Source organism: Plectropomus leopardus, chromosome 13 (genome assembly GCF_026936395.1).
Source record: "Plectropomus leopardus strain MGB_pleo_1.0 chromosome 13, ASM2693639v1, whole genome shotgun sequence".
NCBI lineage: Eukaryota > Metazoa > Chordata > Actinopteri > Perciformes > Serranidae > Plectropomus > Plectropomus leopardus.
Window position 1 is genome coordinate 6,296,417 of NC_142188.1, and position 22,282 is coordinate 6,318,698.

The 22,282-nt window shown below is 38.8% G+C and overlaps 1 protein-coding gene across 1 annotated transcript in view; it reads right to left on the minus strand.

Moving 5' to 3' along the window:
- Window positions 1-365: 365 nt before the first annotated feature.
- opn4a (opsin 4a (melanopsin)) overlaps window positions 366-22,282 on the minus strand; it is a 49,618-nt gene continuing 27,701 nt past the window's right edge. The window contains exons 4-12 of the mRNA XM_088086998.1: window positions 16,760-16,893; window positions 14,202-14,405; window positions 12,906-13,077; window positions 11,646-11,822; window positions 11,276-11,383; window positions 8,859-9,054; window positions 8,605-8,769; window positions 6,861-6,920; window positions 366-6,775 (exon numbers count right to left, since the gene is read on the minus strand). Of these exons, the coding sequence (XP_087943124.1) occupies window positions 6,635-6,775; window positions 6,861-6,920; window positions 8,605-8,769; window positions 8,859-9,054; window positions 11,276-11,383; window positions 11,646-11,822; window positions 12,906-13,077; window positions 14,202-14,405; window positions 16,760-16,893 (1,357 nt within the window). The 3' untranslated portion in view covers window positions 366-6,634. The remainder of the gene's footprint in view (window positions 6,776-6,860; window positions 6,921-8,604; window positions 8,770-8,858; window positions 9,055-11,275; window positions 11,384-11,645; window positions 11,823-12,905; window positions 13,078-14,201; window positions 14,406-16,759; window positions 16,894-22,282) is intronic.

The window sequence follows — 22,282 nt, forward strand, 5'->3', positions numbered from 1 at the left end:
ATCATTTTTATAATATAATTTTCTTATTTCTTTTTTATTTTAATTAATTATATAAATATATAGTGAAAAACCTTTAAAAAAAAACAAAAAGTGATGTCAATCCAGGTCTCAAAGGGTTAATTAGCTTAATAAATGTTTATCAATAAAGGCCACAAATTTCACTTTTTATAGCTTATTAGGAAAAAATAAACCTCTTTTGAAGCACATTCACAAAGTGGAAAATGAAGTTTGTGATAAAAGATTTCAAATCAATTGTGGAAAAAAAAATACTGACATTTCATCCCAATCCATTTTAGAATGTAAAATGTGTAATTTTAATTCTCTCTGCAAACACGAAGGCATAAATTAAGATGTTACACAAAGTATACAGTGAATAATAGATATTTATTTAGAAAAATAAATAAGAGCAACACTGAAATAAACAGGAGTAACAAATCTACCATAAAATCATCTTCCTGTTGAGAACAGAAACGGAAATATGCACGAGAACTAATATAACAAACACCTGCGTTTATATTCAGTATCATTACTGTCAACACAATTACTGCATCATGCTGCTGCCACATTACAGTAAGCTGTTTGCATTCAGATGTTTGGAGGAATTAGGTTGTTACACTGACATATGGTAGAATTTTTTGTTACTGCAGGCCTTAGAAATAAAGATGTAAAGGTTTGAAGACCTGGCAGTGAATACAATAGATATATAAAACTCCAAATATTGAAGGAATGCTGTGAAAGCAGCTCCTAAATTAGCACCTAATTTTTTAGTAATTGGAGCTGATGGAATAATTTAGCAGCTTAAACAGTTTAGAAAAAGGTCAGTTTACCCCCAAAATCGGATTAACGGTGTAGTTTTGCTCCTATAATATTATGATTATGACATTTTTAGCTTATTTGCACCTGAAAAATGGTTCAGTTTAACAGTTTGGTTTTATATAAGTCAACAGTTTTGTTGAAGTTTTACTGTTTTTCTGCTAATCTGGTTTTCTTCAAGTTACTCTCAGGTTTTTTGACAGGATGAAAATGCTCCTCCCTCGAGTCGTCACATCTTTGTTTTGTTTTTATAGGAACATTCAGATAAACCATTTGGGAATGTACAGATTAACACAGACCCACATGTCAGATGGGTTTATAAAGAGCTGCATTACAATCAACAATTATGTCCCTTTTCACCCCCCGTACTAACATCAACAACGCCACAAACACATTCCACTACAACTGTCCTTCAGCAAAACACACACTTCAAATATGCAAAAACAAGAAATGAAGAAACACAAACAGAAAGAAAAAAACACAAACTGAACGACATTCAAAACATCTCGTTACTTAATAATAAAAGTGCGTTTGCAGGCCTCAGGGCTTTCAGGATTCAGTGAGATGAGGAGAAACATTTGAATTAAATCAGTCTGACATTTTGGACAAATCCTATTGATTGTCATCATGCAAAGATATTATCCAAAAATTGATGTATGGGCTGTCGCAGTGAAGAAATTTCCTCTGTGGTGATTAAGGGCGACTCAGCAGTAATACTGCTGAAATACACGGACCTGACACATCATTTTTAAGTTCATCTTGTACTTTAAAATGTTGCATATTTTATTCTTTTCTTTAGCTACGCTCCATAGAAAAGCCTATTGTGCGTTTCTGCTTTTTCTTTATATCTAAACATGCAACTAAACTAAACTTAACTCAGTGTATATTGTTGCCTTTTATACGACAAAGATGAAAAAGGATCAAATACTTGTTCATTGTTAAATTTAGAGCGCAGAGGGCCTGCAGCATCTTTTAGCTGAGACGTGGTAGTAACGTCTGGTTTCTACAATACAGATCATCAGTGGAAGTAAAAATTTCGACACACGGTAGAGTACTTGCTCTGGTTAAAGAAAAAACTGAAGCAAGGGGGGATGATGATGGGGTGACGGTAACAGCAGATTTTATAATTGCAGTATTGATGAAGGCGATAATTGGATGACAGAAGCTATACATATTGTACTGGTCGTACTGATGATGACCATGTTGATTTGAGTGACAGTATCAGTACACACTGTACCTGTGAGCTGTACTGCAGCGTGGTATTATGGTGCTGGTCCTGATGCTGCATTATTACGACTATCATGACCTGTTAAAGGTGCTGTGCACCACATTTATTAGGAGATGTTGTCATTTTTGTGGGCATTTATTAATCTGCTTCTGTGGAGCTTGAATGTGCTCAGGTGCACTCTGTGCACAGATTAATGTCAACTGTTGTATGTTTTTGTGTCATATTGTTGCCGCTTTATGTGTTTTTACACTTGTTGCAACATAATTTGCCCCAGGGACAAATAATAAAACTGAATTTATTTGAATTAAGAGGACTGAGCGAACAGTCTGTGTGGATTTAATATTAATTTCTCCTCCACTGTTGCTGTTGTTGTGCAGCAGTGTGACAGTTTGTCATTGTGATGTTTAACAAAAAATAGCAGCAAGCATAACTGCAGAGGATCCAAAAGGAAGCAGAACAGCAGCACTCAGAAAATTTCACTTACTCATTACAGGAAAAAATGAATAGAAACTGATGGGTTGCAGCTACAAAACCACACAGACATGACTGTTTCTGTTCATTTTATCCATACAAACAGGTGACATTTTATGCAGGTGTTGCGCATGTTTTGTGCCTCTCGAGCGGCTGCAGCATTGTACCCAAAACTGAATGTTTTTCAACTCCTGACTACCGGAAAAAAACAAATGTGCAGAAAAGACGCTCAGTGCCTCGCTACGCTGCTTGCATTTGTAGCAGAGTGTAAAGGAGCAATCATGCACAAAAATAAAACAAAAAAAACCCCAAAAACCCTCAACATGAACATAGCAATTGTGGCAGTCGCTTGTCAATGGCGCCGTACTGCAATACTACGGTTATCGTGACAGCCCTGACTGATATCAGAGGAGTAAAAGTTCAGTTTTATCTCTGTGTGACGGCACAGAGGTCCGCCCAGGAGGTGTTTAGCGTAGCTTAGCACAAAGACTGGAAACAGGGGGAAACTGCTAGCATAGCTTCATCAAAAGAAGAAAAACTTATTTCCAAGAGGATTATCCAAAACATCATGCAGTTACTTTGCTCGATAAGTAATTTTAATCAGATGTTTCTCCTTTTCTCTGACTCCATCGATCTGACACTAGCATTTATCGATAAAGAAGTTGTTACTAAAAGTTTTGTGTTTTTTGTTTTTTACGTGGTTGTTGTTTAATTGCTCTTCATTTAACTGACAAAAAATTGCGGATTATAATTTAAATCAAACTCCAGTTGCAGCCTTTTCTGTCGTACAACAGAAAAATTACTGTTTGTTATGCAAATGATCAGTTTAAAAGACTTTGGTTTTCAAATTAAAAGCTATGTTTAAAATTTGGGTTTTTATACTGTATGTTGGTTCCTTAATGAACTCAGAGTAAAAACTCTGAACCTCTCACGTGACTCTGCAGAGGACTGAGCTGGAAACACACACGAAATAAATCAAAAAGCAGCAGACAACAAGAACACAAACAGGAAACAACAGTCATTTTTTGTAGAAAAATCACATAATGCGCCCCAAATAATGTCCATCATAACACCAATAATCATTTCATATTAATAACTTTTCCTGAAACACAACAATACTTTTACTAAAGGGCTCACCTGAAGAGAAAACTGCAACCGGTGTGTGTTTGCATCCGTCTGAATCAGCGACATGAGGTGCAGGATTTTCTAACATTAACTTACATTGTCGTTTTTTCACGTGTTAAAAGTCCTGCAGAGGCATTAAACAGCCACACAGGTGTTTTCGCTTCATTTGCCTGATTGGACCTCTTCATCAGGACCGTGTGGGCGCTCCCATGAGCACACACACTTGTTTGTACTTCTGACACACAGAGGTCTAATCAAGCAGCAAAACGGCAAACACCTGTGTGAGTGTGCTGGGCCTTTAATGAAAAGGTTAAATTAAGTATTTCAGGGTGATTTTATGTCTCTAACCAGTAATTTCAGAGCATTTTAAAGAGCAACTTAACCCCAAATAGACTTTTTTGAGTTGGTATAATACATGACCTGGTTCTGGTCTATAGTATCCATGGCAACAGCTGACATTTACTAATAATTCTGTTGTCTACGCTGACAAATCTGTGACGTCTCAATTCTTCAAGACACCTGGTGCCCTGATATTTACATGGTGTATTTGGCAGATTGGAGAAGCGAACGGTTTTCGGCCGAGAGTTATGAAGTAAGAGGAGTAATGTCACTGCGGCAAACATCAGGAGACATTTAAGGAGCAAAGCTAGGAGCAGAAATAATCAATGATCAATGAGGTTACGCTGCTCCTCGAGTGTAAATGTGCAAAGTGTCTCTCTTTACGTGGAGTCGGACAGCAGCTCTGCAGTTCTGCTATGTCCACATTTTAAATATATTTTAACATACTCTGTCTGTCCATGTAGTGGAAAATTGGAGGTAGGGTGCTGGGGAGCGCTTTATACCAGCGCTTTTTTAAGTGACGTGCTGTTTTACTATATCTCGACACTAACATTAGCTAGTAGCTATCGTAACGCTACACTAAACGCTCCAGACTAACATGTTGCAACCCTGCAGTTATTTGTCCGCTTCTTCACAGTCTGAAGTCAGATGTTACAGTGCACTTAGGTGCATATCAAAGTTGTCCAAAATCAGTTATCTGTGGTGTTTGAGACCATAAATACAGAGATTTTGAGCTTTTCAAATTAAATTTCAGAGCTGTTTTTTCAAAATGATCTGTAAATGATTTCTTTTATATAACATGTCACCTTGGTTCTAATTTCTGGGACCTGTATTATCCTGATTGGATTAGTTTAAATAGGGAAAAAAACATCTTGACTAAAATGTTGAGAATTTTTATAAATTAAGATAAAAAAAGATAAAAATGACTTGAATAAAACTAATAAGTATTTTTGTTTCAAGACAACAACTAAATCTAAAATTGCTGTCAAAACTGTTGAAAACACAGTTAACAAGCAGCACGTAGGTGATAAAAACAACACTTTGCCGGACAATCTGCCCCAGAAAATGGCTTTTCTGTCTTTTTGTGATAGTAGCAGAAAAAAAAAGCAGCAGTGACGTCAGAGATTTTAAACTAGAAGTGTCAACAGGCAGTCGCTCTCTCCTCATTAGGAACTACTGAAAATAACATGCTGGAGCCCAGAAAAAATGCTATGTGGACACATATTTTCCTCATTAATGATGTATTATTTCATCAACCTGAATCCCATTAGTGCGATCTGAAAAATGTGCCCTTTGAATATCGCTACAATACTGCACCATTCTAACTTTAAACCAGCTTTTTCTTAGTCAACGGTACAATCACTTTCTGCTGTCTTAAAGTAATCCACCAACAATACGCCCGACCACATCTCACCTCAACACCCACTCGCCTATGAATGCACAGATGGGCTGAAGTACATTTGCTGAAGTACATTTGCTATGCAATGTGGGTGCTGGCCATGAAAATGACAGCTGCGTTAGTCTGCAACTAGCAATGACAAATGCGTCACACTGTGCTTACAGCTTTGTGTAAGATAGGGCCTTATATGAGAAAAGTTCATCTACTCGAGAATAAATATCTGAAAGAAATACAGAAAAACAGCTGAGAGCCTCGCTGCATCATAGCCTCAATGTCACTGTCAGCTGCCAGCACAGTTTTTTGTTTCTCTCCACATAAATAAAGACATTTCCACCTTCAGGTGCATAAAAATTCACCAAAATGCAGGAAATTATGTGTCCGAAGTTATAAAATTCCCCAAACTAGACCCTTGATTTTAACCACACGCTACTAATATTGTTAGATGTTGATATTTGGTTGAATTTAGGTTGTGACTGAAATTCAGTGTCAAATGCCAAAGTCAGTCTGATGTAGAATACTGACCGCAGATAACGTTGATATTTTGCATAAGTTATGTTGTTAAGAAACCAAAATCCAACGTTTTGTTAAATGCTAACGCGATCATGACCTAGAATAAAGACATTTAGTTGTAATATACGGAGAACAAAACCCAGCATTTGCAAAACATCATCATGTAAATGTTCACACAATGTGAAATTCTGAGCTCGTTTGACATTTAAAATACTGCCAACCAGATTTTTATTCTGACTAAAATTTAATGTCTCTCTGACATAAAAGTCTGTCTTTCTGGCGTCACATTGACGTAAAAATATGTTAAAAACTGGCTCCTTTTGCATCATTTTTTTCATTAATGCATAGCTGTTGAGATTTAACTTCCTCTAAAATACAGGGACTTTGGTGCAATGATCTGTCAGAGCTCTGAAATGTTATGCAATTTTCTCATATTTGAAGTTTGTATTAAAGCTTCAATAAAGTGTTAAGTTGCTCTTTAAGTGATAAAACATGTTGTCATTTCATTGGTGAGAATAAAAAAAGCTCCAGTTTTGGTTTTTAAAGACCATCTAAAATCTGTGTTCCAGTAAAAAACTAAAATCAAACAAAGTTGGAGATGATTTCTCTGAAGAGTACGAGGCGTAAAACATTTACTCAAACAACTTTGTTTTCGAGCTTCAGGTGAACCCGTCTACATTTCTAAACCTCTGACTGGACGTTAACCGGTCACGTGGCTGCAGGCGATCATCTGCTGCGAGGGCGGCGCTCTAACCAGACCCCGTGTTGTTATTGGCCGTCTTGGATCCTTTCCGACCGATGGGCAGGAAGGGGCTGGACTCAGAGGTGATGACGATGCTCGGGATTCGACCGATCGTGCCTCTCATCACGTGTCCGTCTGCAAAATCCGTCTGCCATATGGAAAAATACATTTATTATCTTATCTTTTTGTTCACATGGCCCAAAAAACACGTGAATAAATCAGACAGGACTCACATTTGGGATGCTGCCGCGTTCACTGACTCCCGCCATGGAGATATCAGTGTCGAAAGACGTCTGGAAGAAAAACAGCCAATGTGAGTTAATGATTATTATACCACGATGGCAGTCTATCTCTTTAACACATCCTGTGACATGAAATGCCAAAAAGAGTTTAACGCTTGAAATTTCCTCGTGCTGCGTTCAGATGCCTTTCACAACATATCTGAACGCCTGAAACCTGAGCAAACCGGTGTGGTCTTTTTTTTTTTGAAAACATGGGGAAAAAAGGCAACATCCAACTGAGCAAGAAAAGTCCCACATAATTGCAAGAAATAAGTAAAAGATGAAAGTTTTAAGAAAGAGGGAGATTTTTAGAAAATTATCAGAAAAAGGGAAAATTTTTCTGAAAACAATATCTAATAATTTTATATTTAAAATATATTGCAGGGAAAAAAATATAAAAATATTTTTTTTTCAGCACATTCTCTAGGTCATTTTGGGTTTTTTTTTTTAAACTTTTTTGTGCTTATTTTCTTGTAACTTCTTTACATTTTTTTCTTATTTTGGGCCATGTTCTCATTGCCTTCTCCCCATGTTTTTTTAAGAAATCAAATCCATTTGCTCAGGCTTTAAACGGTTAATATTCCTAAATTAGATTTGAATCACGAGCATCAGCCGCAGCGAGGCCACAACATTCAAACACACCTTTAATCAATTACCCAAAACATTAAAATGCTTTTTTTTAAAAAAAAAAAAAAAGTCACAGATTTTAGTCGATGATTTACATCAAAAGACAAAAGAGGATTTGCTGGTCGGAGACGAAAAGCACATCGAGCAGATCAAAGAGAAAACAACACAGAGCGGCAGATTAACATGAACATCGGTGTTATGAAAGAAGATTTTTCCAGAGCTGCTTTAACCAGAAACATTCTCAAGTGACCCCAAAAATGACCCACAATCCCTTTGACTCCTCCTCAGGTAACCCCCTCACGTCCTCCTCCCCTGCTGAACGTAACATTAATAATCCACAGTCAGTGGTGATCTGCTGTGTAATCCGTCTCCTGTTGGTTCGTGCTGCCCAAAGGTCGACCAGGACAAACTCTAAATTTAAAGCCTCAGTGGGAATATTTTTTTGAGGTGTTGAGAAGTTATCGTTTCGGCTCTGTCCCCATCAGTCACTGGTACAAATGCTGCATTAATGTCGGATGGTCGGAGTTTCCGAGTTGGGAAGTCGTCCTCCCGACCTTGTTGTGTTCATGAGCTTTGAGGTCTTAAAGTGGGAATAACATGGAAGCTACAAAGAAAATGTGCCGCATTTTAATGCGTTTAAATAAGAAGGTGATAGCTGTTTCCAATTTCTTCACTTTTTTACGTATTATTTTTATATATTTTATAAAGTATGTATTATATTTTTATATTTAATCTGCACGGACAGCAGTTAATATTAATACCATTTTTTCATATTAATCTATTTTTATGTATTTTATAAGGTATGTATTATATTTTTATATTTAATCTACATGACAGCAATTAACATTAATACCATTTTTACATATTAATCTATTTTTATGTATTTTATAAAGTATATATTATATTTTTATATTTAATCTACATGACAGCAGTTAACATTAATACCATTGTCAGCAGAAAGTCAGCAGAAAGACGGATACTTCTGGTTCTTCGATAAAACAACACGATTCTCGTGGGCGTCTAAACTGATGGAGATGGTAATAATATAACCATAATAACCTTAATATACCTTCTCGAAGATGCCCGAGTCGTGGCTCTTCATCTTGGACTTGAAGCTGGAGGACGGTTTGAAGTCGGGGAGCTCGGCGGTGTCTCTGCTGATGTCACAGGACACCTGGCGGCTGGCTGGTCTGGAGCCCATACTGGACAGGTCGGCCTCGGTGTCCGTCAGACCCTGCAGAGGAAAACACACACGTCCTCATCTCCGTCTTTCTGTTAACATCTGTAAATACGACGTCACAGCTCCCATAGATCTGAACTCACTGATTCGCTGTCGGAGGCGGAGGAGAGGCGGGACTTGCCGTAGCTCTGCCGCCTCATCTGGCTGCTGATGTCGGAGGTCTGGCTGGTCACAGTGGAGCGACGCGTTGACACGAAGCTGCTGCTGGTGGAGCGGAGGTCACGAGGATGAACGCAGAGCAGCATGCCGAGACACGGGATGTACTTGGCTAACGCTATCCTGCGCAGAGAGATGAAGAGTTTGACTTCACCAGTGCGTCACTGGTCCCTCAAGTGAAACCAGAACTTCCAGTTTTTGGTTCAGAAGTATAAAAACTTCAATCAATGTCCCATTTAAAGGTCCAGTGTGAAGGATTTAATGGGATATATTGTTAGAAATGAAATAAAGTGTAATAAGTATGTTTTCTTTAATTTGCATAATGACCTGAAAATAAATCTTACACTCTGGACCCTTTAAGATTTGTAATGATGCAAAAAAATTAAATTTCAGCTTTGAAACAAAATGTTTTTCAACAGCATGTTGTGCGGTTCAGTCCATATGTCTCAATAAGGACGGCTGTATACATCATAAATTTTCAGCTTCCTGTTAACCCGTTTATATTTATGAAACTGACCGTCAATCTCTTTACATTTCTGGCATTAAGTACTTTTGTTTTTGCACCTTACTCCTACACAACAGTTTCCCTCAAGATGAATAAAGTTTTATCTTAACTTCATAACTCTGCTGTAGTAGATGCGTTTTGTTAAGAGCATGGGAAGTATATAACCCCAAACACACATTTTTTCACAAAAAAAGGCTGAGTCATAGATTGAATTTACTAACAAAACCAGATAGGAAGTGAAATAGATTGATTATGTTTTGCAGTGTTGGAGGAAGTATTCAGATTTTTTACTAAAGTAAAAGTAGCAGTATCTCAGTGTAGGAAAACTGCATTTTACCAAAGCTGATTTGGAGTAAAAAGTGCAATATTTCCCTATGAAATGTAGTAGTGGAGTAGAAGTAAGAAAAAGAAAATGAAATGCTTCAGCAGAGTATAAGAACCTCAAAACAGTACTTGAGCACAGAACTTAAGTAAATGTACTTAGTTACATTTCACCGCTGATGTTTAGGTATAATACATGTAACATTTTTATGTTTATTTGATGTCACAGTATGAATAAAAGTATTTTTTTTGGTTTCAGACCTTCGGAAATGACTTAATTCTGTTATTTGTTATCTATAATTTTAATAAAAATCTCTTTACTCTTCCTTCATCATGATGTTACATGACATTGACAGACATCTACTGTTATATAATTTGTTTTCCTTTTATCCTGCAGCTTTAAAATCTCATCGTGGGTGTGTGTGTGTGTGTGTGTGTGTGTGACTAATTCTCTCCAGTTCAGTTAACATTCAGGTTAACTGAGCAGCGGTTACTTCAGCTGAGGTGTTGGAGCGCTTTAAGTGCAGAGCTTTCTCTGATTGGATCAATGCACCGAGCTGCAGTCACATCAGCTGATGGCAAGTTTAAAAACAGCAGTCACTAGTTAAAGAAACTGGAAGCTCAGCATGAAAATGTGTGCAGATTTAAAAGGAACATGTTTCTGATTCAGTATCATGAGCACAATAATGCCTCGAACAAGCTGAACTAACAAGCAACGTGTTGCTTTAGCAAAGCTCGTATTCAAACTCAATAGGAACAGAAAGTTAGTTTAGGGTTACTGTTTGAACTTCAGCTGAACTTGCTATGGACTGATAAATGACTCTTTAAATGTATTCAGTCTAACCAATGAATAAACTGCAGAGGACCCAAAGAAAAATGGACAAACTCTATATTTAGAGGGCAGTTACACTGAGGGTAACTGACTCTTCTCTTGTCTGCAAAACAAATTAAAAATCCAACTTTACACAGTTTTCTCACCTGTCATGCAACTCTGGGTATGTTTAAATGCACACTAATATTCCACCAGTATTCAGAATTTGATGCAGGTTGTGTAAGCGGCATATTTGGTTCTGAATTAGGCCTCATGAATGTGGCATTTTTTAATTAAGACCTGGGAGATGCAGATATTATGCAGGTTTTCAGAGTGTTCTTTGGACATATATACAGCGCATTCAGAATATGCAACCTGAGTGGCGTTTTTACTGCAGTTTGCAACACACAGCCTCTTGCCCGTTTATGGTCAGGTCTGTGTGTTGTCATGGATGCGTTGTACGCAAAACAACTTGTTATAAGTTTGCAAGGCTGCAGTAGAGATTCATGCACAAAAGGCCTCCCTCTTTCATTCCTTTGCCTGCATGCACACGGGGATAAAACTGGAGTATTAAATTTCATTAGCCATGTAAACAGTTTAGTCGGAGTACTCCCTTTTTTCGGTATGGTAAAAAAAGAGAAAAACATCAATATAATGGCTGATTCCAAACCTGTGTGTGTGTGTGTGTGTGTGTGTGTGTGTGTTACCTGTATTTTGGGTGTGTGATGGCGTAGATGATGGGGTTGTGGATGGCTGAGGCCTTGGCGATGACGGCGGGCACAGAGTTCATGTAGGGAGTCAACATGTCTGCATAGCTGCAGCAGGAAACAACAAAAACACAGTGAAAGACACTCACGGTCTTGCTCATGGACACTTCAGCAGCACAGGAGGTCAAATGTAGTCCTACAGATCAGTGTCTCTCAGCCGATAGGACGCAGACTTGGACCACACACATATTCTGAGTGGATTATGAGAATGTGAGGGTCCACTGCGCTAATTTGTAGCACACTGTTTTTATTTCAGATATAATTTCCTGCTGCAGAGTGAACGCTCGCTGTCTGCTGGTGTTTGTTTTACCCGGCGAAGGCGGTGAGAGCGACGGTGGAGTACGGCGACCAGGAGATGACGTAGAGCAGGATGACGATCAGAGCAATCTTCGCCATCTTCCACTCGTTCTGCAGCCGGTGGAAGTTTTTCACCGAGTCTCGACTGCTGCTGTGACTGTGGACGCTGCCGTTAACCTTCCCCACAGCCCTGAAACACACACACAAATCTGAATAACTACACCTGTGAGGACACTCGCAGTCATTTACTGGAGACTTGGCAAACCGAATTTTGAGTTTCCACACATCTAAAAGCTTTTGTCTCACTGCTGCACAACATTCATTATACTGTAGACTGTCATTCGTGACCACCAGAGTCACAGATTTGACCATTTATTGCAACAAATGGAATTAAGATGCTCCCCGCCAAAATTAAATGCTGACAAATATATTTTCCATCCAAATTTAGTTCTGTTTTAACCCTTTGAAACATGAGCAAATTGAGTTGATTTCTTTCAAAAACATGGGAGCAAGGTAATGAACAAAGACAGACAAAATGACCCCAAAAATGAGCAAGAAATTAGTTAAAATTACAAGAAAAATACATGAAAACTTGTGAAACAAAAAAAAAATAAGGTTTGAAAAAAAATACAGGGACACAGTCTGGAAAAAGTGAGTAAAAATTAAATTAACTTTGTTATTGCAAGAGTTGCTTTTTATGGCTTTATTTTCTGCATTAATTAAAAAAAAAAAGTGTAATTTATTAAATAAATAAATTTAATTTGGACTTATTAGCTGAACTGAATTATTTTGTCTTGATAGTGGTACTAAAGGTCAAGAAGGTCAATTGCAAAATATATTAAATAATCATCATGAGACTCTTGCCTGAAAGATTTTTTCCCTTTTGCTTTGCAGTTTTTGGTGAAATATTTCTTTGATAGCCCATTAATCTGCTTTTTAACAGCCATAGTGCAAACACAGATTACATAAAACTGATCATTTATGTTCCTTTATGTTTCAAAAACAAAATCTCTCTCATCTATGTTTAGTTATATAAAACAGGTAGAACTGAATTAAAAAGTTGCCACATAAAAACTAAACTTTGATTTCAAAAATGCAGTTTAGAGCATAAATATTTATATTTCTAGAAAAAAAATAAGTTTAGTGGGAACAAAAGATCCAGCTACAACTAAACTACTAATTTTACAAATCCAATTAATACACACACACACACACACACACACACACACACATACACACACACGCACACACACACACATACACACACACTCACTGGTTGGTGTTGCGGATGGCGCGGAAGATGAAGACGTAGCAGTAGATGATGATAAAGAGCGGCAGGAAGAAGACGAAGATGAAGAGCAGCATGGTGTACGCTCGCACTGACGGGGTGAAGGTCATGTAGTCCCACGTACAGGACGTCAGCAGGCCCTCCGGGACGTAGGCACCTGATGGACGAGAGACGTGGACACCGAGACAGACATAGAGTTTCAGGAAGGTGAATTAAGAATCGTCTCATTAAAGACACACTCTGCCCCACAAGTATACCGGAGTCCCCGTGTGTGCAGTGTTACTTTTTAAAGTGAAAATTAAACTGCTGTCCAAAGGGGAAAATGGCTCAGTGATACTGAATTTTAACAAAGTAACAAGACTCCCTTCAGATTAAAGTCTCCAGCAGCTCCAGACCTGAACCCAAAAACTCATGAAATCCTGAATGAGCTTCAAAAAAAGTTCAGAAACAGAAAAATATTTTCTTTCATTTCATCTCTCCTAATGAGAACACTCTGTCCTCATGAGTAAAAAAACACGGATGCATACATCACATACTGCTTAAACAGCCTGTACGTTTCTGACGCGCTGAACATTTTCCACCTGGAAAGTTTTTACATCAGAGGAAGATTTATGAGAGCTGTTCTGTTTCCATACATTAATTTACATAAAAATGTAAAGTGAGATACAGTCTGCAGAGGAGAATGAAAACCAGGTGAGAGGAAGAAGAAAAACACAACACGTGTGTGTGTGTGTGTGTGTGTGTGTGAACTTGAACTGAACTGATAATAAATGGGATTTTGAGGGTAAATGAACAATAACTTTGATAAGATAGAAAAAGCTTTGAGGCAGAACAGCAGATTTATGAGCAGCAGATAAAAACAGAGCAGGAGATTAATCTGTCACAACAGGAGAGGAGGAGAAGAGAGGAGAGGAGAGGAGAGGAGAGGAGAGGAAAGGAGGAGAGGAGAGGAGAGGAGGCTAGAGTACAGTACAGTCAAATGGAGTGGAGTAGAGTCAAGTCCAGTTGAGTAGAGTCGGGTAGAGTAGAGAAGAATAGAGTAGAGGAGACCAGACGAGACTAGACTAGAAAAAAACTAGAGTAGAGTTGAGTCAAGTGGAGTTGAGTAGAGTCAAGTAGAGTCAAATGGAGTCGAATAGAGTAGAGTAGAGCAGAGTTGAGGAGAAGAGAGGAAAGAGGAGAGTAGATTGAAATGTGGTGTTTGAGTGTGTGTGTGTGTGTGTGTGTGTGTGTGTGTGTGTGTGTGTGTGTGTGTGTGTGTGTGTGTGTGTCTGTCCTCACTCCAGCCGAAGAACGGCGGCAGGCTCCAGCCCAGAGAGTAGGCCCACGCCGCCATGAGGATGAGGAGGGCCCGTTTCCGCGACAACACCCCGATGGAGGTCAGGGGTCGCGTGATGACGAAGTAACGGTCGACGGCGATCACAGTCAGCGTGATCATGGAGCAGATCCCGAAGAGAGCGCCACAGAACGCGTACAGCTCGCAGCCTGAAGACACGAAGACAGACACGTGAAGATTATTATCATTTAATTTAACAATGTTTGGAAGTATAAATATCTGTCTGTCCATATGTATACAGGTATATCGATCATATATAATATAAATAATATATATTTACATCCTTTAGATTAGACCATCATGGAAGAACCTAAATAGTCAGAAAAATAAGACATATAAGGAATAAGATGATTACTTGGGATGAATATAAATGAATTTCTTCCAAAATCTGCTCTAGTTGACCCAAAAGAAATACTTTTTGTACGTACGAGTTTGTGTGCAAACAAAACAAAGACTTTTCCAAACCTCATTAAGCTGTTGTAGAAATAATTCAACCTCGACATTTGTGAGAAAAATTTCATAATTAGCGTATTAATTTTTGGGTTATGTCCAAGAAAATGTTTTTGAGGTCATACTGACCTTTGACCGCCAAATTCTAATCAGTTTATCATTGAGTCCAAGTGAACGTTTGTGCCAAATTTGACAAAATTCCCTCAAGGTGTTCTTGATATATTGTATTCAAGAGCATTAGATGGATGTGAGGTCACAGTGGCCTTTGAACACCAAAATCTGATAATATCATTATCGAGTCCAAGTGAACGTTTGTGCCAAAGTTGAAGAATTTTCTTCAAGGTGTTCTTGAAATATTGCATTCAAGAGAATAAGATGGATGTGAGGTCACATTGACCTTGACCTTTGAACATCAAAATCTTATCTTTTCATCTTTGAGTACAAGTGGACGTTTGTGCCAAATTTGAAGAAAAGATCACAAGAATGGGATGGAGCTAAGGTCAAAGTCATCTTTGGCCTTTGACCACCAAAATCTTATTGGTTCCTTCATCAAAATCTTATCTTTTCATCTTTGAGTACAAGTGGACGTTTGTGCTAAATTTGAAGAAATTCCCTCAAGGTGTTCTTGATATATTGTATTCAAGAGAATTAGATGGATGTGAGGTCACAGTGGCCTCTGAACACCAAAATCCAGTAATATCATGACTGAGTCCAAGTGAACGTTTGTGCCAAAGTTGAAGAAATTCCCTCAAGGTGTTTCTGAGATATTCACGAGAACAGGATGGACATACTGACAGATGAATAGACAACTTGAAAACACAATTATTGCCAGTGCAGTGGCATAAAAATGGACAGGCAGAGGACACTTTTTCTCTAAGATAATTTTTTGGGCCTTTTGCCTTTATTTTGACGGGACAGTCATAGCGTGAGGGGGAGGGAGAGGCGATGATGCGGCAAGGACACAGCCTTTGTACATGGGGCGCATGCTCTACCCAGTAGGGTGCCCGAGTCGGGGACAGTTTGACAATCTGCTGTCTGGCCGAATTAGTGTTGGCAAAAAGTTAGATAGTAGATAAGACTGCAGCTCAGTTCAGATTTGTCCTGCCGAAGACATCTGAGTTGATTTTCTTTTTTCCAACTTCAAGGCACTCCTGCAAAAACGCCAAGCACTCGGCAACTCTCAAATTCAGTAAAAACCTTTGCAAAAAGATGCCTCAGGCTGCAAAAAACACATTCTGTCTGATCGACGCTCCTGCTAGAGCGGTCCCATCACGCACACATAAGACGAGGCGCTCACAGACAGCCCCGCACCTGACTCCTGCGGGCCCGACCGGCGCTCCTCCTCAGGGAGTTAGGGAGCGCCAACAGGGAGGAAACAGTAACCCTTCAGGGTTGTAGAGCTTATGCAAGCTGTACTCTGCCAGAAATGGGTTGTGATAACGAGACGGGGGGGGGAAAGGTGCGGAAATCTGTTATAAATCAGCATAATTTTGTTCAGCTGTGTGTAAAATATGTTTCAGATAAAGTGGAGTAAAAAAAGTCTGAGGGAAGTTCAACATGCGAGCGCTGAGTGCAGAGGTAAAACAGCACGCTGAAATGTTTACCTGTGATCTCTACGGGTGTGAGTGACCCTTTAAACACAAACACACAGGTTAGGAAATGATTTAATATGTAGTTTAATATTTTACAGTGCCAATTTATGACTTTAAATTAAATTAATTATAATAAAAAGGCAGTAAGTCAACACCTCCTTCTCCTCTCTGTCATATTAAAAATGACCCCGAGGAGTCTCTCTCTGGGGAGACGGAGGAGGATCGAATGTTTTCTCTGAGCTGAAATCCGGTAATTCACATTTTCATGTCGGGAAATGAAAAACCGATGTGACACAGTGAAGGCGGAGGGAGAGAGAATACATGATCATGACACATTTTTACTGTCTGCAGTAAAAATACACCCAAACAAGTGTGATTAACTGCTGCTGCTTCAAGTTTCAGGGTCTGAAACATATTCTGTGTGTGTGTGTGTGTGTGTGTGTGCGTGCGCAGTCGTCGACCTTTCTCTCCAAAGATCCACCTCTTGTGCATGCTTGTGGTGAAGAAGATCGGCGCCTGGGTGACGCACATCAGCAGGTCTGTGATCGCCAAGTTAATGATGAACATGTTGGCCGGCGTCCGCAGGCTGCGACTCCTGCAACACACACACAAAAACACACAAACATGCACACACGGTTGGTGTGGTCCATTAATCAGTTAGATGATTGAAAGAGAATTAATGAGACACTATTTTGATGGTTAAAGTCATTTTTCATGTAGAAGCGTTTCACAGTTTGAGCCTCAGAAATGTGAAGATTTGCTGCTGTTTCTTTTAATAATGTCAAGTTTTAATGTTGAGATGAAACAAACAAATAAACAAACACTGGGAGGGTGTCACTTTGAGTCATCGTGACATCATTTTTCACCACTTTCACTGTTTTTACAAAGCCAACAATTAATTAATTAAAATAATTATTGTTTCAAGATGTATTCCCTAAGTGCTAATTTAGCATTGGTGTAACAGCATTGGGACTTATATGCACATATGCTTTCCAGGTGCTCTGACATTTTAATATGTTTACTGGTAAGCAGCCTACTTTAACCCTTTGAAACCTAAGAAAATTGTTTTTAAGACAACAGCTGACTTAACAGGACGTGGCCAAAAAAATTTGAAAAAAAGTTGCAAGAAAATTAACTTAAAAATAAGCACAAATAAGCCAAAAATCAAACAAGAAATGACCTGGAAAAAATTCTGAAAATAAAAAACAATATCTGTATTTATTTGACTTTTTTTTTAAAATAACATAACATAACTATTTAATTATTATGATTATAAATTATCTGGATATTCTTTCCTTTTTTGGATTATTTTCAAAAAATCCTTACTTTTTTTGGAGTAATATTTTTAATGCTGAACTTTTACTTGTATTTTTTCACTGTTGTGTGAAAAAGGTGTTTTTTAAAAGTGTCTTTTATTAACTGAGAGAGCATGAATTTAGTAAAAAAAAAAAAAAAAAAAAAAGTCTGAAAATGAGAAAAAAAATCTAACCAAAAAATAAGAATGAATAAAAAAATGGGGGAAAAAAGTAAAGAAATCAAAACAACAAGGAAATTACCTAAAAAAAAAACCCCTACTAATTCTAAATATAGAATTATATAGTTTTCTGGACACTGAGTTCAAAGGTTTAAATACTCATGAAAGGTGTCTGAATGCAGCATATGTGAAGTGATGTCGATGTAGGTTTCAAAGGGTTAAGTGGCTGAACGAAATCTCGGCAGCAGGTGTCGGGACGCTCCGAGGTTCAAGAGGTCCGTTTCGGAAGACGAGGAGGAACCTGCATGGAAAACCACTTAGCGCCGCTTCAGTTCTAAAATAAACATTTAATCAATGGAGCACACATCATGGACAAGGTCTCTAATTTTAATGACGGATCAATACGTGTCCCACAAATGGTCCAATCAATATGTGGGTTGGAGTCGTCTTAAGTGCTGAAGCTTCTAAAAAAGACTCATACTCGTTTTGGGACAAAGACGTTTTCTCTGCCGCTGATTAAAGAAAAGTGTTTGGTCGATAAAAGCCGGGAAGCTGTGACTCATTGCAGCCGGAGGATGGACAGATTAAACCTCCGTCTGAAACCTCTGCGGCTTTAAAAACTCTACATCATGTCGGTGATTCGTCCAGTTATTCCACCTCAAACACACAAAACCTGCTTATCTGTCAAAGATGTTACGTTTCTTATATCTTCTCTGACTTTCAGCCTCTCAAAGAAGATTCACGACATTAAAAATGGATCTTTAGGTACAGAAAGTATCGCCCTTTTTGTCTGAGTGTAGACTCAGGTGAAACCTCACTATCGAGTCGTTTGATCAATTGTTGGAAGTTAGGAGGTATTTTAAGTAACTTCCATATTCGAGTACACGTATTATATTTTTATATTACTCGAGCAGAAAAAAAAAGCATTAAATAGGAATGTAAATTGATTTACTGAACAACCAGACTTCAATCCATAATTTTAACCCTTTGAACCCTTTGAACCCTTTCAACTGTGAGCAAGTTGGTTTAACTTCTTAAAAAAAAAAAAAAATGGGGAGAATGCAACGAGCAACTGAACAAGACATGGCCCAAAAATTGGTAAAAAAAAAATAAAAAAAATCTGTTAAAAAAGTTACAATAAAATCACCTGAAAATAATAAAAAAATAAATGACAAAAATGTGAAAAATGCTGAAAAAATGTAGTAATTTAAAAATATATAAGTTCCCCATCACATTGCTGAAAATTATTATTAAGAAAAAAAATCATAATTTTATTGCATCATTTTCTAATCTTATAATCCTTTCTTTTTTTTAAATGTATTTTTTAGGTGATTCTCTTGTCACCTTTTACTAATTTCTTACAATTTGTGGGACACGTCCTGCCCAGTTGGTCATTGCCTTTTTTCCCGTATGTTTTTGAAAGAAATCAAACCAGTTTTCTGAGGTTTCAGGGGGTCAAATAGCTTGTTGAGGAATCCAGTGGTACATTTCCAGGGAGAAAGCTACATGACGCTGCAAAGTTAGGTTAAATTTTGGGGTCTCTTGACCTCTCAGCTCAACATATCTGAATGAAATCTCCCCTTTACAGAAATGCCCACTTTAGTGCTCGTCCGGCAAATTCCATCATATATTATTATATATAATGCACATTCACTTTGATCCCAATCCACATTTTTTCAGTCACACTTAACTTTTGTACATATGATTTTATACACTGTAAAACTGCCGTCTTGATTTAACTGATCTGTTGCTGAACTGCTGTTTTTTTTAAAACTCTACCTTATCAGGTGACCTTGAGTGTTTTGAAAGGCACCTAAAATTAAAATGTATTATTATTATTATCATTATTATTATTGCACTTAGCTGTAAGGCTTGTTTGCTTCTGTGTATTTTGTTTTGTTGTTACATGTTCAAAATAAAGATCAATTCATTCAAAACATAATAACACTAATGAAATTTACAGAAATAGTTTTGAGTCAAACCAGAGACAAGCAGTCATTCCCTATTATTGCCGTTATTTTTTATTTATTGGTTATTTTTGTGACCTATGGTTTTGGTTGTTGCACAGCCGCTCTTCTCAGCTCACTCAGTCCTTTTAAAGAAATCATCGGTGCCTAATCTGCCCAGTGAGAACAACCAGGAAGAGCCTGGTCTTCACTGGTCGTACTTAACTCCTGCTTTTTGTCCATTTTGAAAAACTTCTCTGCTCCAGTGATGCCACTGACAAGTCTCTTGCCCAGGTTTGTCATCATCATCTGGCGGAGATTTCCAGAGCCGGTCACCTCAGGGCGGTTGGTGTCTTCCTCCTCCTCCTCAGAAGACTTTGATTCAGGGAATGAGTTGAACCCACCATTAAACCAGCGCTTATACAACACTAACGTCCCTTTTCGGCACTCTTCCTTGAGGTTCTTAATCTTCTTCCACTGATCATCTGCAGTTTGTTGCAGCCTCTTGTTTTCTCCTTTAAGGGCCAGTTGTGTTTGGAAAACGTCCTCCTTCTGTTGGGTTTTTTGAAGGTTGTAGAGCTGCATGTTTAGGTCCATGTTGTCTCTCAAACAGGCCTCTTTTTCAAGGCGCAGGACATTGTGTTTGTAAATGAGGATTTCAAATTTGTTGCAAAGCTCCTTAAATTGTGTAAGGAGCGCCTCATTGCTTTGGAAGAGTTCCTCTTGTTGCAGAGACTGCCTGGCTTTAAGGAGAGCCACACGGTTGGCTTTTCGTTCCTCGCAATTCATTGTCTTGTTTTTTCGGTGCCTTTAAAAGAGAAATTGTTGCAGTCAGCTGATTCTTGAGGGTCGTGAGATCTGAGAGAACGACTGACAGCAGCTGTGGGTTTTGAAGAGACTCGACATGAGTTGTTGTAAAAATTATAAATGGACTGTCGCAGTTAAATGGACTGTGCTTACCAGATGTTGAGTATTTGGTGCTAAGATGTCGTCCATATTATCAGCCCAGAGAATTCACCTGTGTTTTTATAGTTGCTGTAGATATATTTATATATAGCAATAGAAGCAAATTCAAAAAATGCACTGCAGGAATTGGATGATGCCATCTGCAGAAACATCACCAACAACCAGACAGACTCTTCATAGTAGCTGCTGACTTTAATCAAACAGACCTCAAATCTGTCTCACCTAAAGTCCACCAGCATGTCCACATCCTCACCAAAGGAAGAAATATCCTGGACCACGTGTACACAAATATTCCTGACAGCTACAAAGCTCTTCCACGCCCTCACTTTGGCCTGTCAGATCATATTTCTCTGCTCCTTCTGCAGACATATTGTCAGCGGATTAAAAGAGTCAAACCAACAGTTAAAACTGTTAAAGTGTGGACAGATGAAGCCACAGCAGGTCTACGGGACTGTTTTGAGTGCACAGATTGGCAAATGTTCAAAGATGCTACTCAAGATAACAAGATAAATCTTGAAGAATATGCATCTTCTGTGACGTCATACATCAGCAGATGTGTTGATGGCGTGGTGATCACAAAGACAGTGAGATCATTCCCCAACCAGAAAGCCTGGATGAATGGGAAGGTGAAAGCTCTTCTTAGAGCCAAAAAAAGCTGCCTTTCAGTCAGAAGACAAGGAGACATACATGATCGCAGAGCACGACTGAGAGCTGGCATCAAGGAGGCTAAGAGGAGACATCAGCAGAGACTGGAGAGAGACCTCAACTGCAGCAGCACTAAAGATATGCGGCAGGCGATTCAAAATGTCACAGGCGACAAAAGCAGGAGCGTCCCCATCATGTGTGACGCCTCGCTGCTGGACGAGCTGAACACATTTGACGCTCGCTTTGACCTCCTCAATAAGGACTCAGCTGTGAAGCCTACTCCGCCTCCAGAGGACCGGCCACTCTCAGTGACCACAGCAGATGTGAGCACACTCCTGCTGAGAGTAAATATAAACATATCTGCCGGCCCCAACAACGTTCCTGGATGTGTACTGAAAACTTGTTCTAAACAGCTTGTCAATGTTATAAATAACATTTTCAACATCTCGCTCTCTCAAGAGATTGGTCCCTCCTACCTCAAGACAGCCATCATCGTCCCTGTACCTAAAAAGACTGCAATGTCTAGTCTTAATGACTACCACCCTGTGACTCTCACCCCCATCCTGATGAAGTGCTTTGAGAAACTGGTTCTCCAGCAGATAAAAAAAACAACATCCCTGCCAGCCTGGACCCTCACCAGTATGCTTTCTGAACCTACAGATCCACAGAAGATGTGATATCTACTGCTCTTCACTCAGTCCTCACTCACCTGGAGAATAAGAACAGCTACATCTGGATGCTGTTTGTTGACTTCAGCTCGGCATTCAACACGATCTCTCCCATGAAGCTGATTGAAAAACTTAACACTCTGGGCTTCAGTACAACACTCTGCAACTGGATACTGGACTTCCTCACATGCAAACCCCAGAGAGTTGGATTGGCAGTCCCAACTCCTCTACATTACACCGGAGCCCCCCAGGGCTGTGTGCTCAGCCCCCTCCTGTTCACACTGT